Below are 17,899 nucleotides of genomic sequence, written 5' to 3' on the forward strand. Positions count from 1 at the left end.
ACAGCCACCCAAAAACGCATGAGTGAAAGCCTCCCCCCCCCCCAACCGCACGCACGTGATGGAAGGAAAACACTGCACAACCATCCGTAGTGAGGCCCAGCCACGGAGTCAGACTGCGGCTCGGACACACATTAGAGAATGGATGCAGTTAGGCCCCACTTTTAGCTCAGCTTGCCCTTATTATTATTATTATTATTATTCCCTGCTGTATCTTCCCAAGGGAGACTCAAAGCGGCTTGACATAAAAGCATTAGTACAGGGGTCCCCAAACTAAGGCCCGGGGGCCGAATGTGGCCCTCCAAGGTCATTTAACTGGCCCCCACCCTCAGTTTTATAATATAATATTTTTGTATTAGTTTTAATAATATAATATATTGTATATACATGTAATATTGATAATAATATTATGTTATACAATATAATACTAATAATAATACCATATAATAATATTAATTATATGTTATATATTACAGAGCATATATCAGTATAGTGGTATAGTTCAATATAGAATTATATAATGCTAATATTGTGCTATACTAATAATATAATGTATTTATATAGTAATTTGTTACCAGTATTGTACTATACTAATATAATATTGTATGTAAATTTAATTTGTATGCCGCTCTGAGTCCCCTTCAGGGTGAGAAGGGCGGCATATAAATGTAGCAAATAAATAAATAATAAATAAATAAATATTGTATGTACATATAGCTGCTCTGAGTCCCCTTCGGGGTGAGAAGGGTGGGATATAAATGTAGTAAATAAATGCAGTAAATAAATAAATAATTTTATACTTAGGCTCTGCCAAAGTCTGAAATGAGTTGAAGTTACACAACAGCAACAATCCTAATTAACTTGACTATCTTATTGGCCAGTAGCAGGCCCACACTTTCCATTGAAATCCTGATAGGTTTATGTTGGTTACAATTGTTTTCATTTTTAAATATTGTATTGTTCTTTCTTTGCTGTTGTTGTTTCACTACAAATAAGACATGTGCAGTGCGCATTGGAATTTGTTTGTATTTTTTCCAAATGATAATTCGGCCCCACAACAGTCTGAAGGATTGTGGACCGGCCCTCTGCTTCAAAAGTTTGAGGACCCCTGCTAGACAATGGGGCTTTCATGTTATTGACCCTGATCTCAATCCCTCCTTATCTTCTTCATGTTACAAGTATAAGCTCAAAATCGTATGGGAACCGGTTCTGACTTGATGTATTGTTATTATTTGAAAGTAACTTCTTTTCTCTGGAACATCTTTTTTCCCAAACATCAGCATTTTCTCTCCTGCACAGGCCTTCCTTAAATATAGGCCTTTTCCAACTTAGGTCGATCAAAACATATGGGACTTGTAGTCATTACAAGTATCTTTGAAAATTCTCTTTTTTAAACCCACGTCCCTCTCATTATGACGACCGAAACGGCCCAGTTTATGCTTGTGGAATACGTGATCCATTGTGGGGCCGGGCTGTGGCGCAGGCTGGTGAGCAGCTGCTGCAATAAATCACTCTGACCATGAGGTCATGAGTTCGAGGCCAGCCCGTGGCGGGGTGAGCACCCGTCAATTAAAAATAAAATATAGCCCCTGCTCGTTGCTGACCTAGCAACCCGAAAGATAGTTGCATCTATCAAGTAGGAAATAAGGTACCACTTATAAAAGTGGGGAGGCAAGTTTAACTAATTTACAACGTGGGAGTGAGGAGGTGCCTTTGCTTCAAAAGTTTGAGGACCCCTGCACTAGAGAATGGATGCAGTTAGGCCCCACTTTTAGCTCAGCTTGCCCTTATTATTATTATTATTATTATTCCCTGCTGTATCTTCCCAAGGGAGACTCAAAGCGGCTTGACATAAAAGCATTAGTCTATAATTAAAAATATACAAATATATAAACATTTAAAGCGAATAAAACACGAACAGCACAAAAGATTCACAGTTGATTTTCATCAAAAACATTCCAAGTTAAACACCACAGCACCCCCTGACTTGATCTCTGGGCGGGGGTGGGAGAGAGGGGGGAAGGCGCATGCGCGATGGGCCCGGAGGGCAGAGCAGGCCGCAGAGGCCCCGGGAGAGGCAGGAAAGAGGGAGGCCTGTGGGCAGAGGCAGGGCCAGGCGGAGGGGGAGGGTGAAGGCCGGAGAGGGGGGGGGGAGGGAGGGGGGCAAACTCGGGGACCACACAGCCCCACACTCACCCCTCCTCCGCTCTCTTCTTCCTTTGTCTCCCGCACTCGCTCGCTCTCTCCTCCTCCTCCTCCGGAAGTGCGCTCACCCGCCCAAACTCGTCCTCAGCCTCTCTAGGAAGAGGCTTCCCTTCCTCGGTGGACTTCCGCCCGGGCCCAACATGGCAGACGTCGGCAGGATGCCCACAGAGGGGCGGGGCTTCGCGGCACTTGAACGGAGCCCGACACAGACAGGCAGAGACGCACCTCCTTTCTTTTCCTCCAATGGGAACCCGCCTTCCTCTCTGACGTCATCGGTCTCCGGGCAGACTCTCCCCCGGCCCTTTTTGTTCCCCGTTCGGCCGTTAACGGTCATTCTAGGGACCCGCCAATAGGAATCGGGCTCCTGCCGCAGCGTCACCCGTCTCCGGGCAGACCCTCTGGGGCTGCTGCTGCTGCTGCCCAGTCCGGGACGGTGAAGAGGCCGAACTCAGGCCCGCAGGCTCTCTCTCTCTCTCTCTCTCTCTCCCGGTGAGATTTAGAATTAGAATTGTTTTGAATATGGAATATTACAGGTCTGCTATATAATTATTTTATTATTATTATTATTAAACTTTATTTGTACCCCGCTAGCATCTCCCGAAGGACTGACAAAGGCCAAGGCCTCAACACACAATATAACAATACAAAACAAAAGGCAAATTAAAAGGAATTAAAACAGTGTAAACCAATAAATAAGGGGGAGGGTTCAGGCCGGAGAGGGGGGGGAGGGAGGGGGGGAGGGAGGGGGCAAACTCGGGGACCACACTCACCCCCTCCCCCTCCTTGGTCTCGCTCGCTCTCTCCTCCTCCTCCCCAAGTGCGCTCACCCGCCCTCTCGCGTCCTCAGCCTCTCTAGGAAGAGGCCTCCCTTCCTCGGTGGACTCCCGCCCGGACCTAACATGGCAGCCGCGGGCAGGATGCCCACAGAGGGGCGGGGCTTCGCGGCACTTGAACGGAGCCCGACACAGACAGGCAGAGACGCACCTCCTTTCTTTTCCTCCAATGGGAACCCGCCTTCCTCTCTGACGTCATCGGTCTCCGGGCAGACTCTCCCCCGGCCCTTTTTGTTCCCCGGCCGTTAACGGTCATTCTAGGGACCCGCCAATAGGAATCGGGCTCCTGCCGCAGCGTCACCCGTCTCCGGGCAGACCCTCTGGGGCTGCTGCTGCTGCTGCCCAGTCCGGGACGGTGAAGAGGCCGAACTCAGGCCCGCAGGCTCTCTCTCTCTCTCTCTCTCTTCCGGTGAGTCTCGTCCCCAGGCCTCCTCCCGAGGGCCCACGGCTCTCCCCCGCCGGAGTCTTGGTCGCCCTTTGCCCAGGAGAAGGCGTTTCCATCCCACAGAAAGGGAATAGGAGGGCCGGGGGGGCGAGGCCCTGGTCAGGCCCTCAGGACGGTGTCCGGTGTCCGTGTGAGAAGAAGGGCCTCAGGACTGCTGCTGAGAGGGAGGGGCGGGGAAATGAGGGGGAGAAAGAAGAGGCGCCTCAGGAAGAGCCGGCATTGGCCACACATGATCAGATGGCATTGGGAATTAAAAGTTAAAAGAGGGGATTTTAAAACAAAGGGATTCCCACGATGGAGGGAGAGAAATTATTGGAAGAGGATTAAGAAAGGAGGATGGGAAATGACCCCCACAAGAGGGAATGAAGTTTTGGTCAGAGGAGGCTCAGGGGGAGGGAGGGGGGCGTGGTGCCATGGGGGACACACACACACACACATATATATATATATGACTGAACATAACTGGATGCAAAAATGTAGAATTGTTTTGAATATGGAATATTACAGGTCTGCTATATAATTATTTTATTATTATTATTATTATTAAACTTTATTTGTACCCCCGCTAGCATTGAAGGGGAAACTGGTCCCTCAAAAACCCAACGGGATCTTGCCAGCTGTAGATAAAATCACACCTAAGCCAAAATAGGTCAGAAGCAAAGTTTTCACAGTTTATTTCTACTGATCAGAAGAAGACGGACAGTGTGGCATAGCAAAGCAATGCTCTCAGAAAACACTGCCGCCCCCTTTGGCAATTAAAGGGGCTTTTTATAGCCTCACGATTACATCAATTACATCAGCCAACTTCTCATTGGATACATCTTCCTGTACATGCAGGACTTGATTGGATGATATAGCTTTTCACGAGGTGTCCACGCGTGCAAGCATAGCTACTTCCTATTACAAATATGGTATTATTATTTCATAACTTTCCTGTTTTCCACTTTTCTCTTCTTGGAAACTACCTAATCTTCTTGCCAGGGAGTTTACTGGAAACATCTGGTCCTTGTTTCCTGTTTTCCCGGTCCTACTCTCAAATGGAAACCAGATGGCCTGTTTCGTAATAAACACATATTTCTCTCGCCTCCTCCTTTTCTCTTTGGCAGTTTATCCTACGACCCCCCCTTCAGCATCTCCCGAAGGACTCGATGCGGCTTACAAAGGCCAAGGCCTCAACACACAATATAACAATACAAAACAAAAGGCAAATTAAAAGGAATTAAAACAGTGTAAACCACAAGCAATAACAATACGCTAAAACACAATAAAACAATATAACAAAATATTTTTAAAAAGAACAATATCAATGTCTTCTGTGTCACCGAGGAAGAGGAAGGAGGGGGAAGAGAAGCCTTGTCTTTGTGAAAGCGATTCCATCCATCTCTTATTTATTTATTTATTTATTTATTTATTTACAGCGTTTATATTCCGCCCTTCTTTCTCACCCCGAAGGGGACTCAGGGCGGATCACATTACACATATTAGGCAAACATTCAATGCCTTTTAACATAGCTCCGAGCGGGCCTCGAACTTATGACCTCCTGGTCAGTGATTCATCGCAGTTAATTGCACTGGCTTGCTCTCCCGTCTGCGCCACAGCCTCGGGCTCTTCTCTCTTCAGCCCAAACCCTAGTATTAGACACATGGTCTCAAGCAGGGCTCCCCAAACTACGGCCCGGGGGCCACGTGCTGCCCATTGAGGCCATTGATCCAGCCCCCACGGTTGGGAACCCCTGGGCAAAAATAATAAAATTGCAACAGCACAGTCGAAGGAACAATGAACACAAGTGCAGGTCAAGAGTCTAATTAATGCAGACAAGTCGAGTACTGCGGATCTACATCAGGAGCAAGAAGAAACTATGGCCAAGGTTATAGTTCAATGGTCACATGCCAGGGGTTCATTCAGCAGAGTTGATCAAATAACAACCAAGAAATCAAGAGTACAAACTGAATTCAGAGTCCAGAAAGTCAAGAACACAAACAAAGTCCAAAGTGTTGTTGAAGGCTTTCATGGCCGGGATCACAGGGTTGTTGTATGTCTTTCGTGAAACATGAAAGGCACTGCAGACTAATTCAACCAGAGAAATCAGCCATAGCAGAGCACTTGATGAACCAGCCTGGACACAGTATATTATTTGAGAACGCAGAAATGCTGGACCACTCCAACAACTATCATGTCAGACTGCACAGAGAAGCCATTGAAATCCACAAGCATGTGGACAACTTCAACAGAAAGGAAGAAACCATGAAAATGAACAAAATCTGGCTACCAGTATTAAAAAACTCTAAAATCAAAACAGTAGATGGGAATCAACACTCTGAGGGCAGAGCACAGCTAATGACTGAACAAAGGATGCCTCCCAGGCAAGAGACAAAACCTTTCCAATGCTAATTAGGGTGATTAACTGAAACATTAATGCTGCCTTCCCAGTGACAAAGGACTCTTGCCACACCCTGGACTCTCTACAGATATATATTCTTTCCTTTCCTTGCCTAGTTTATCCTTACCTCACAACCTCTGAGGATGCCTGCCATAGATGTGGGAGAAACGTCAGGAAAGAATACTTCTGGAACATGGCCACACAGCCCGAAAGACATACAACAACCCCAAAGTCATAAACGAAACCAGGAAGTCAGTCCAGAATTTAGAATCAAAGATTCAGGATACAACAAAGTCCAGAAAAGGGTTAAAGGTACAGGGCTGGAGCCCAAAATTTTAACCAAGGGGCAGTAATAATAATAACGATTTATATTCTGCCCTATCCCCCCAAAGGGACTCAAGACGGATCACAGTGCATACAGTACACATGCATGGGAAACAATCAATGCCATTGAATGCAGAAGAGCCAAGACATAAGGCAGGAGTATGAAGATATGACGTTATCTGCTACCAAAGAGCTTTTTTTTTTTTTCAGAACCTTTTATCCAGAGATCTCAGCTGCTGCTCATTTCAGCAAACCTTCACAAATCATAGGGTTGTTGTATGTCTTTCGGGCTGTGTGGCCATGTTCCAGAAGCATTCTCTCCTGACATTTCGCCCACATTTCATCACATTTCACAAATCATCCTAGAAGCCTGCGATGGGTCTCCTTGGGGAGGAGGTTAGGTGAACCCCTTCCAAGCTTGCTGCAATCCTGAGAAAAGAGCCCCTTTGAGTGACACCTGCTCCCAGTAGCCGTCAACCAAGGCCACACAGACTGCAGTTCTGGGGGAGAGAGAGCAAGGTGCTGGCCTTCCTCTTTCCTTCCAATGCTTTTTAGAGACAGCGCGGAAACTCAAAGGCCCGTCTCCTCTAGCGGAGCATGAGTTCTGTGATGTCTAATGTATGCTGAACTTTGTCTAAAGCTCTTACCACATTCCGTACATTTATGTGGCTTCTCCCCTGTGTGCTTCCATTGATGGGTACGCAAATGAGAACTCTGACTGAAGCTTTTTCCGCATTCTATGCATTTAAATGGCTTCTCCCCTGTGTGGGTCCTTTGATGGGAACGTAGATTGCAACTCTGACTGAAGCTCTTTCCACATTCCATGCATTTATATGGCTTCTCCCCTGTGTGGGTCCTTTGATGTAAACGTAGATTTCCACTCTGATTGAAGCTTTCTCCACATTCTATGCATTTATGTGGCTTCTCCCCTGTGTGCTTCCTTTGATGTAAACGTAGATTTCCACTCTGACTGAAGCTTTCTCCACATTCCATGCATTTATGTGGCTTCTCCCCTGTGTGGGTCCGTTCATGTACAGTAAGAGAACTTTTCCTATCAAATTGTTTCCCACATTCCATACACTGATGTAACTTCTCCCCTGTGTGTGATCTAGGATAGGGAGGTACAGGATTTGCCATTCTTTTATATTTATAATTCAAATATTACGCCAGGGGTTCACAGACATAACCTCCTGAATAGCACAATCTTTGTATTGCTGTAGCCTTCTGCTCGCTTTCCCAAGCCTCTCTTTTTTCAGCACAATCTTATTTCCTCCTCTTAACTGCATAGGTTTGTAACTTGAAATATATTTTTCTACTACTTATTTTTTCTTGTCATTGCTGTGTATCTTGAAGTCACTTTAGACTTAGAGCACTCCTCGGGCAAAGCTCTCACGCCGTGTTCTTCGCAGAACTCTTTCAGAAGTTACCTGCAGACAAATGAGGGGAAAGTCTCTTCAGGAGTTGAACAGAGAAAGATCTCATGGAACTTGAAGAACAAGACTCATGTTGTAGCAAACCCAGGGGAAGAGGGAAGGTGCCCATTGCCTGGTGACAAATACTTGTAACAGTTGTCCAACAATGAACAATCCCTCCTTAGGGACAAAGGGGACGGTGCCCAAAGATTCTCTGCACAAAATAAAATCCAACCCTACCGATTAAAATCCAACAATGCAGCAAAGCTGAAGGCATAACAGGCTGTGAACTGTGAACATTTATTTTTGGCGTCTTTTGCACAATTAAATTATTCTCAATGTCTTGTAGAGATATGTGGTCACTCTTATATAAATTAATGGAATAATGTTTTAAAGCCTGTTGAATATTGATATCATCCATTAATATTTTATCCTCATGTTGTATCTTAACAGTAAGTCCCCTTCAGGGTAGAGAAAGGCGGGTAGAAATGTCATAAATAAATAAATACATAAATAAAGAATTGACAATTACATTTTTTGGCCTTTCTTTCCTCAACGTATATGCTAACCATTTCCCTAGTTTGTTAGGTGATTCAAAGTAATTTTTTTTGCATTCTTTATTTTAGTTTCCAATTCATTAACTAGTAAAACGATAATTGCTTTTGTAGGAGTTTTATCTGAGTTAGAATGTTTGAATTCAAAGGATTTTTCTTTAACTCCTCTTCTTTTTTTAATATCATCTGAAATTACCTGAAAATGTTTCTGTGTATTCTTTCTCATTTCAGTATTGCATTTTATAAAGTATCCTCTAATATAAACTATACTGGCATCCCATACTGTTTGAATATCTGTAACTTGATTTAAATTAAGTTCCAAATATTCTCTCAGTTTTTCTTTCAAATTCTCAATTACGTCCTCCTTTTGCAGTCGTGATTCATTCAGCTGCCATCTAAGTGTTTTTACTTTCTTTTTAATTACTAAAGTCACTGGATTATGATCTGAGATAGTTTTGGGTAGGATTTCTGTCTTTTGAACATAGGTTGTGAGTTTGGCAGATATCCATATCTTATCCATTCTAGAGAAAGCCTTTTGTCTTTCTGAAAAATGTGTACCGTAAATACTCGAGTAAAAGCCGAGGCACCTAATTTAACACAAAAAACTGGGAAAAACTATTGACTCGAGTATAAGACGGGGGTGGGAGATGCAGCAGGTACTGGTACATTTCAAAATAAAAATAGATAACAATAAAATTAGATTGAGGCATCAGTAGGTTAAATGTTTTTGAATATTTACATACAACTTTAAGACTGTCCAACTCTGATTAAATTATTATTCTAACCTTCTTCAATGTGAATGTGCTTACATATCCTTCCAATAATCACCATAGTTTAACTATTTTAACTATACATTTTGTATTTTAAATGTATTTTAACTATACATTTTGGGGGAAATGCAGTGTGTATATGAATAAAGAAAAGTGGGAAAGACAAGCGCCGAGGAGAGGAAGGCACGCACTGCGGCGAGAGAGGAGAGGAAGGCGTGCGCTGCATGGGAAAGGAGGAGAGGCTTACACTTGAGTATATACAGTATATTCTTTGCATCTCCTCCCCGAGAGTTTGTCTTTCTTTGGTGAAATCACTCCATTCCAATCTCCCAAAAGGCACCCATTTTCATAATGGAGGTCTGATAACTTTGTTGCTGTGAGTTTTCCAGGCTGTATGGCCATGTTCCAGGTTGTGAGGTCTGTTGGAAACTAGGCACGTGGGGTTTATATATCGGTGTAATGTCAAGGGTGGGAGAAAGAACTCTTGTCTGCCTGAGGCAAGTGTGAATGTTGCAGCTGGCCACCTTGATTGACACTGAATTTCATTTTCAAAGCCTGCCTGCTTTCTGCCTGGGGGAATCCTTTGTTAGCTGGCCCGGATTGTTTCATGCCTGTAATTCTCATTATTGGAGTGTTGATTTTTATTTACTGTCCTGATTTTAGAGTCTTTTTTGATACTGGTAGCCAGATTGTGTTCAATTTCATGGTTTTCTCCTTTCTGTTGAAATTGTCTACAAGCTTGTGGATTTCAATGACTGCTCTGTGTAGTCTGACATGGTAGTTGTCAGAGTAATCCAACATTTCTGTGTTCTCAAATAATATACTATGTTGGTTCATCAAATACTCGGCTACCCCTTGGCAACATCTTTGTAGATGGCTGATTCTCCCACACCAGAAGAGACTTGGGCTCTCATCTGGCTCGTCATACCTCATAGAGCTTGTTGAGTTTAGGATCACAGTGCTCGAACCGGTTTGTAAACAGAGATGCCGACTATTTGCAGAGCCGCACCTTCGTTTACAAACCGACTCGAGCACTGAGATCAGCGGAGGAGGCCGTGCTCTCGGTCCCACTCCCAACTCAAGCACGGCTGGTGGGAACGAGAGAGGGGGCCTTCTCCGTGCTCCTCCCCTCCTCTGGAAATCCCTCCCAAAAGAACTAAAAACTGCCCCCTCCCTCCTTGCCTTCAAACAGGTTCTAAAAATACATCTATGCACTCTGACCTACTGAGAGGAGGAAGACTAATACGACTCGATATGTATCATCGTCTAGATATATTAAATCCTGTCTAGATACTGGAATTGATCTCAGCCTGTTAGTTGTTGGGCACCATCTGACCACTTAATAAGGTCTGAGTTGTTTGAAGTGTTTATTCTGTGTACATTTACACTATGTGACTATATCGGCTAGGCTTGTCAAGTTTTATTTTTGAGGAGAGTCCTCCAAGCTCTGTCAGTCATCCAGATTTTACTGCAGGCATGTTTCAATATCCAAAAAGATGTCCCATTGGTGAGGAAGAGGAGGGGGAAAGGCTTCCTTTCTGCTGCTCTGGAGACTAAGGGACAACGGAGACAGGAGATCAAACGGCAGGAAAAGGGATTTCCCCTAAACACAAGGAAGGACTTCCTGAGGGTAAGAAGAAGAGCTGTTCAGCAGGGGAACTCTCTGCCTCAGAGTCTGGAGGGAGCTCCTTCTTTGGAGGATTGAGTCAGAGGCTGGACGGCCATCTGTAGGGAGGGCTTGGGTTGTGTTTCCCTGCCTGGCAGAAGGGGGTGGGGCTGGGTGGCCCTTGGGGTCTCTCCCAACCCTCTGACTTCGGGGATTCCTCGTGTCTCAGTCCTAGACCATAGCTGGCACCTCCCCCTCCCCCTCCTCTTCCTCAAGGACTTGGGAGACGTATTTGTCTTGGAATACAGCTCTCAGTTCCCTCCAACCCTCATGCCAGGACTTTTTGTAGGGTTTATGGGAGTTGTAGTCCAAGAGAGCCTTTCCCTTCAGGGAGAGAGGGCAGGTTAGAAATAAAATAGTTATTCTCATTATTCCCTCCACGCTCTGGAGCAGGGACTCCCAAACTCTATTCATCTGGGATTTCTTGGACTTCAACACCCAGAAGCCTCAGCTGCCTTGGCCCAAGATCAGGGATTCTGGGACATGGAGTCCCCAGGAGGTGGAAGGGCAGGGCTTGGGAACGAAGGCTCCTGAGAAGGGACCAGGCTTCCACGGCTGAACAGCTCTTACCGATAGGAAATGATTTCTAATGTTTAGGTGGAAGCTTCTTTCCCACAATGTGAATCAATGGCTTTGTATTTCAGTCTCCAGAGAAGCAGGAAATACTTGCCATTTTCTCCTCAGTGGGACTTCCTTCTACATATTGGCTCTCCTGTCCCCTCAGCCTTTCCTTCCCTCAAGCCCGCCTCACCTTCCTGCACCTGCTGGTCCTCCTCCTCCTCCTCCGCTCCGGGCTGGAGCTTCTTCTGCAGAGGGTCCGCCACTCCCTCCCTGGGGCCTCTCTCCTCCTCTGCACGACGGCCTTCTCTGCCCAGGGAAGCGTCCGGGTTATGGGTCTGGGGCCATTTCCAAAAAGGGGAAAAGTAGTCAAAAAGGGGGAAGCAGCAACAACAGCAGTTCAGCAGATCAGGAGCTCCTAGGGCCAGCAGTGGAGCGATGATGCTTCCGCAATTCAGGCAGCAGAGTCAAGCTTGAAAAGTTACACAGGACTTTATTCAAAAAGCTACCATACATAACCAGATAGGAAAATTAGCAGATATCTTGTCTCTCTCCATGCTCACAGGAGAAGAATGTGGAGGATTCAGGGACTTGCCATGTGCTGAGAAAAAGCAGTGTGTCCTTGTGATGTGTCAGTCTAACAAGGAAGAGGAAAGGAGGGGAGAAAGGCAGGCAGGCAGGGAGGCCAATGGGCGGGGGAGGGGCTTTCCCTGCCAATTCACCCACCTGCCTTTGCAAGCCCTTGGTGAGGACTACAGCCTCAGATAAATAAATAAGAGAAAAGGCACTGGCTTCAATCAAAGCCTTTCTTAGCCCTGCAAGGGGTCGTGGGCCCCACATTGCGGCTGCTTGTGTTGGGGTTGCTTCAGGCTCTTATTATTAGAGGCAGTAATTATTAATGTTTCGTAGGTCAGTTTCACACAGGAACAAGACACGTGACACACATCGGATCCTAAGCACCAACTGGGCAGTGGACTGTAAAGGAAGGAAGGAAGGAAGGAAGGAAGGAAGGAAGGAAGGAAGGAAGGAAGGAAGGAAGGAAGGAAGGAAGGAAGGAAGGAAGGAAAGGAGGGAGGGGAGAAGGGAAGCCTCCCTCCCAGTGCAGCTGGCCTCCCTAAAGTACGGTTTTGAAGGAAACAGCGCATTTGAAAACAAAGCGTGTGACCAGCCACATCCAAATGCCCTGATGCTCCTTGACACACACACACATCTATGTACCCACCTACTTACCTATCAACCTATATGTTTGTATTTATTTATTTATTCTTTTATTTATTGCGAGAGAAAGGAATGCTGGGATGTGCTCGCTGTAACCCGCAATGTCCTGGGAGGGAGTGACTTGGCGGCCCCTCAGCACTGGGAACGAGAGCTTTTTTATGGAGGCCGGAGGGAGGCTGTCTGTATGAGTGGGCACCCGTGCTGCATAAACACGTACAAATTTTCCCTTTTATTATCTGTATAGAAAGACTGTAGTTATTTTCTCACCGCTCTGGGTGCCACTGCACCTGAGCCAGCTCAGCAGCCAAGTGACTGATTTCCTTCAGAGTCTGGCAGTTATTCCTATTGGTAGTAAAAAATACTGAAAATGCCGTGAGGAGAGGAAGGCAGTTAGAGAAAGAGAGGAGGAGGATTTTGCAAAAGCAGGGATGCTCCCCTGAGGAAAGGCAGGAGGGCGTGGGGATATTTCATGCCTCACACGCATATAAAGCCCTCGTGTAAAATCTAAACCAGAAACAGTTCCCTCACATTTGGTTCACACGGGTTCCCTCTGGCGGGGCAGAAGCGGGGGGGAGGGAGAAGGCGCATGCGCAGAGGGGCCGCCACGGGCACGGAGGGCCGAGCAGGCCGCGGGGCTTCCGGGAGAAGCGGCACCAGGCCTGCGAGCAGAGGCCGGGCCCAGGCGGAGGAGGAGGAAGGAAGGAGAGCCCTCGGTGACGAAGCCCCGAATCCCGAGCCGGGGAGGGAGGGAGGGAGGAAAGTGGGGGGAAGCAGGGCCCGACACACACGCACACTCTCACCTCTTCCGCCTCCTCTTCTCCCTCCTCCTCCGGAAGTGAGCTCACAGGGAAAGGCGTCGCCCGGTCCCTTCCTTTTGAGCTTCCCCACCCTCTCTAGGAAACGGAGGGCTCTTCTCTCTGGCTTCCGCCCGGACCAAACATGGCGGACGCGGGCAAAGATGCCCATAGAGAGGCGGGGCTTCGCGGCAGTTGAACGGCACTGGAGCCCCAGAGAGAGAGAGAGAGAGAGAGAGAGAGAGAGAGAGAGAGCCCCCTCCTCCTTGTACCAAACGCCCAGCATCCACCAATGGGAATTGGCCTTCACCTCGGCGTCATCGGTCTCCGGGCAGAATCTCCCCGGCCCTTTTCTTCTCCAGTTCTGTCCTGTCAGTGTGGGATGCGGTGAGGGAAAGGCTCTTGGGCCTGGCTCCCCGCAACAAGGCCGAGGCTCGAGACTTGGAGGTAAATCCAGGATGGCGAAGGCGCCCGGCCTGGGTGTTTCCGAGAAGGGAGGGCCGTGTCCGTGGGGCGGAGGGTGGCCGGAGCCTCCCAACGGACAACAACGGCCGCTTTTTCCTCAGGCAAAGGGCACACAAAATGGCCGACGCCAACCAGGAAGGGTTTCCCTGAACCCATAAGAAGGGGCCTAAAAGGAGCCGCCTTCCTGGTGAGATTATGTATTTATTGCCAATTTTTCTATCCCGCCTTCCTTTCTCCGCCCCGGAGGGGACTCAAGGCGGCTTCACATACAGGCAGCCACCCGAGGCCTTAATAACAATACTAATTTAAAGCAGACATTTAAAATAAAAATAATAAAATACAGTTAAACAACTGAGGACATTTAAAAACCATACAGTTTATTTACAGTAGAGTCTCACTTATCCAAGCTAAACGGGCCGGCAGATGCTTGGATAAGCGAGGCTTGAATAAGTGAGACTCTACTGTATTTATTTATTTACAGTATTTATATTCCGCCCTTCTTTCTCACCCCGAAGGGGACTCAGGGTGGATCACATTATGTACATATAGAGCAAACATTCAATGCCCATAAACACATCAAACAGAGACAGACAGACAGACGCAGAGGCAATTTAACCTCCCCCTGATGAGATGTTCGATTCTGGCCACAGGGGGGAGCAGCTGCTTCATCATCCACTCTGATGGCACTTCCTCATTCCAACCTCGTAAATTAGTTAAACTTGCCTCCCCACTTGGTTAAACTTGCCTCCCCACCTCATGGTCAGAGTGATTTATTGCAACAGCTGCTCACCAGCCTGCGTCACAGCCTGCCCCCACAGTGGATCACGTATTCCACAAGCATAAACCGGGCCATTTCGGTAGTCATAATGAGAGGGAAGTGGATTTGAAAAAGAGAATTTTCAAAGATACTTGTATTGACTAAAAATCCCATATGTTTTGATTGACCTAAATTTGAAAAGGCCTATGTTTGAGGAAGGCCTGCGCATGAGAGAAAATGCTGATGTTTAGGAAAAGAGATGTTCCAGAGAAAAGAAGTTACTTTCAAATAATAATATATCAAGTCAGAACCGGTTCCCATACGATTTTGAGCTTATACTTGTAACATGAAGAAGATAAGGAGGTACTGAGATCAGGGTCAATAACATGAAAGCCCCATTGTCTAGAGTCACATGTTGTTACAGCACAGAAAACCAACGGGATTGCATGACGGTTAAGATGCTTGTGAGGTAGCCAGCATTAGACGAATGGGGTAAATGATCTTTGTAAGCCAATAAGGATATGTCTGCTATTTTCTGTGGAAGTGATCAAAACCCTTGCAACCATTTTGAAAGTCGGACAAATCCTTTGATTGCATGTATGCATGTATTTGGCACATTGCTATGGCCATGCAATAAATAGTTCTTTTGCAGTTTAAAGATCCAACTTTCGTCGTGTCCTTCCTCGCCCTCTCCACAGAAAAGGGGCCTCCTGATTTGGTCTTTGGATTAAGAGGAGTATCTTTACATCTTTTACATCTTTTCCCCTTCAATAACACGTCATTCCGTATCTGTTTATGGCCCGATTCTCCACAGGCTTGGCCACAGTGCCATGTTTTGACCCCTTGTGGAAGGTCAGGAGGGAGGGGGCTGGCCGGGTGTCCCTGGGGAGGGAGCCCCACGGCCGAGGAGATCAGCCCCCTCCCTCCTGTCCCTCAGAGAGAGAAAGGCCAAGACCTGGCTGTGGGGCCCAGCCTTTGGGGCAGGGCAATGGGGCAAGAACAGGAAACCTACTCTTCTGACCAGAGCCAGCATGGGGCCTTGAGTTGGTTTTAACAGCTGGTTTTGAAGTAGATTCCACTGATTCTAATGTTTGTGTATGGTTATTTTATGACCAGGCATGGAATGCTTGCCGTCTATATGTTGTGCTCCATCCTGAGTCCCCCTCAGGGTGAGAAGGAGGGCGGAATATACATGCTTTAAATAATAAATAATTAAATACATATATACATACATACATACATACATACATACATAATAAAAACAATGAGCGAGGAAGCCAAACAAAGGGATCTGGAACTGGCGCAGATCCTGCACGGCTGGTAAACTGTCTGGGATTTCTGGGAGTTGTAGGCCAAAACACATGGGGACCCACAGGTTGAGCACCACTGCGGTAAAGGGAATTCCCTTTAGTGCCCCCAGTGGCGCAGTGGGTTAAACCCTTGTGCCAGCAGGGCTGCTGTCCGAAAGGTCGGAGGTTCGAATCTGGGGAAGCTTCCCATGAGAGCAGCCTCCCACAGGATGGTCAAACATCAAACATCCCTGCGTCTCCTGGGCAATGTCCTTGGAGACGACCAATTCTCTCACACCAGAAGCAACCTGCAATTTCTCCAAAAAAAAAAAAAAAAGGTAATTCCTGGGATCTGCCAATGGGAATGACCTTCCTCTCACAGCGTCATCGGTCTCCAGGCAGAACCGCCCGTGCCTTCCCGCCTCCCTTCCGCCTCTAGCACTGATTCTCCAGCAAGCCCACCCGTCCCCTCAGAAGACATGCTGCCTAAGGAAGGGCCAGGATGAAGGAAGGAATAGAGAGGAAGGAAGGAAGGAAGGAAGGAAGGAAGGAAGGAAGGAAGGAAGGAAGGAAGGAAGGAAGGAAGGAAGGAAGGAAGGAAGGAAGGAAGGGGGAGAGAGGCATCGAGATCAGGGCTGGCCAAAGAAAGAGATGGGATTTGCAGCGCCCTACCCTGAAGGAAGCCTGGGAACTGCAGCCAGGACTGAGCTGCTCTTTGTTGTTGTGATTGTTGTTGTGGTTGCGCCCTGAAGTCCTTCCCTCCATCCCTTCCTCATCTGGATGTCTTGAGGAGGGGAACAGGAGAGGGTGGCGCACGAAGGCCTGTCGGTCACCAGGCCTCGTTGTCATTATTGTGTATTATCATTATCATCATCAGTGTGTTTTGTTTCTATCGCCTTTCTTTCTCCCCACAAGGGAGGCCCCTCCCCGCCTGGCCTTCCCCTCACAGCCCCCTCCTTCCCTCCCTTCCATCATAAGGGGCTACTACCAAGCGGGCCTCACCCGGGCAAGCCTGGATACCTCAGCTAGTATACACTAAGAGAGTGCACATTTGTACATATCTATGTCTTTTTATATTTTTCAAGATGGCCCCTACTCTTAGAGAGCATTCTAACTCCCTAAAACAACAGATCTGGACCAAACTTGGCACACAGAACACCAATGACCAACTTTAAGTCCTGTTGGTGTTCGGGAGGAATGGAACCTGGACAACAGGAATTGCAGTACCTACATCCATATCCAGAAACCCATCAATGATGGATCTGGACTACACACCCACTTAGGTCTGGGTAGGACTTGGTGGGGGATGTACCCTGGACGATGGGACTTGAAGTACATACACTCACATCCAAAGACCACTGCAGGGTCTATGAAGCAGGCTGAACTCCCACCATGATGAGTCAGTGTTGAAGGGAGGAGAGCACTCAGGAAGGAGAGAGTGTGTGAGAAAGTTAGCGATTAGTGGCTACAGCCCCCTCTATGCTCTTCCCCCTGCTCTTTCTCCTTGTCTCTTCTTTCTAGCTGTTCTCTTTCCTCCTTCGCTCTGTCTCTATTGATGAGGGCCGGCCAAGACCAGGGCATGCAGCTGTGAGCAAGTTTTCTCCTTCGGTTGCTCCTCTTCTTCCTTGGTGGTTTCTCTGTTATTGTAGAAGGCAACATCATTTAGCTGGGAGATGGCCATGCCCTCAGCCCCATCAAGCTTCTGGAGCTTGGTCTGGATGTCCACAATGGGCCTTCCTATGAAGAGGTTGTTAAACATCTTCTGGTTATTTGGGGAAGCAGGGTCAAGGGCAGTCCATTGGTGGGCAACTTGGCAGATCCTCTCGTAGAACCCAGCTAGGCTCTCATCTGGCTCCTGTCGGACCTCATAAAGCTTGTTGAGGTTAAGTGCTCTAGGGTAGACACAGGGAAAGCCCAAGATCAGGGATTCTGGGACATGGAGTCCCCAGGAGGTGGAAGGCCAGGGCTTGGGAAGGGAGGCTCCTGAGAAGGGACCAGGCTTCTATGGCTGAACAGCTCTTACCATCCGGAAATGCTTCCCAATGTTTAGGTGGAAGCTTCTTTCCTGCAGTGTGAATCAGTTGCTTTGTATTTTCATCTCCAGAGCCACAGGAAAACCTTGCCCTTTTCTCCTTAGTGGGACATCCTTCCAAATATTAGCTCTCTTGTCCCCTCTGCCTTTTCCCCTCCAAACTAAAGACGCCCATCTCCCTCAGCCTTTCCCTTGAGCC

At 47.2% G+C, this 17,899-nt stretch overlaps 1 protein-coding gene across 1 annotated transcript; it reads right to left on the reverse strand.

Annotated features, from left to right (window-relative positions):
* Nucleotides 1–4,126: 4,126 nt before the first annotated feature.
* Nucleotides 4,127–15,024, reverse strand: LOC134292317 (zinc finger protein 239-like). Its single transcript, XM_062972869.1, has 3 exons — nucleotides 13,164–15,024; nucleotides 11,339–11,483; nucleotides 4,127–7,612 (listed from the first exon to the last, which is right to left on the reverse strand). Exon 3 carries the CDS (start codon nucleotides 7,320–7,322, stop codon nucleotides 6,756–6,758), a length of 567 nt encoding a protein of 188 aa, XP_062828939.1. The 5' UTR covers nucleotides 7,323–7,612; nucleotides 11,339–11,483; nucleotides 13,164–15,024; the 3' UTR covers nucleotides 4,127–6,755.
* Nucleotides 15,025–17,899: the final 2,875 nt, after the last annotated feature.

This window comes from Anolis carolinensis, chromosome 2, assembly GCF_035594765.1.
Source record: "Anolis carolinensis isolate JA03-04 chromosome 2, rAnoCar3.1.pri, whole genome shotgun sequence".
NCBI lineage: Eukaryota > Metazoa > Chordata > Lepidosauria > Squamata > Dactyloidae > Anolis > Anolis carolinensis.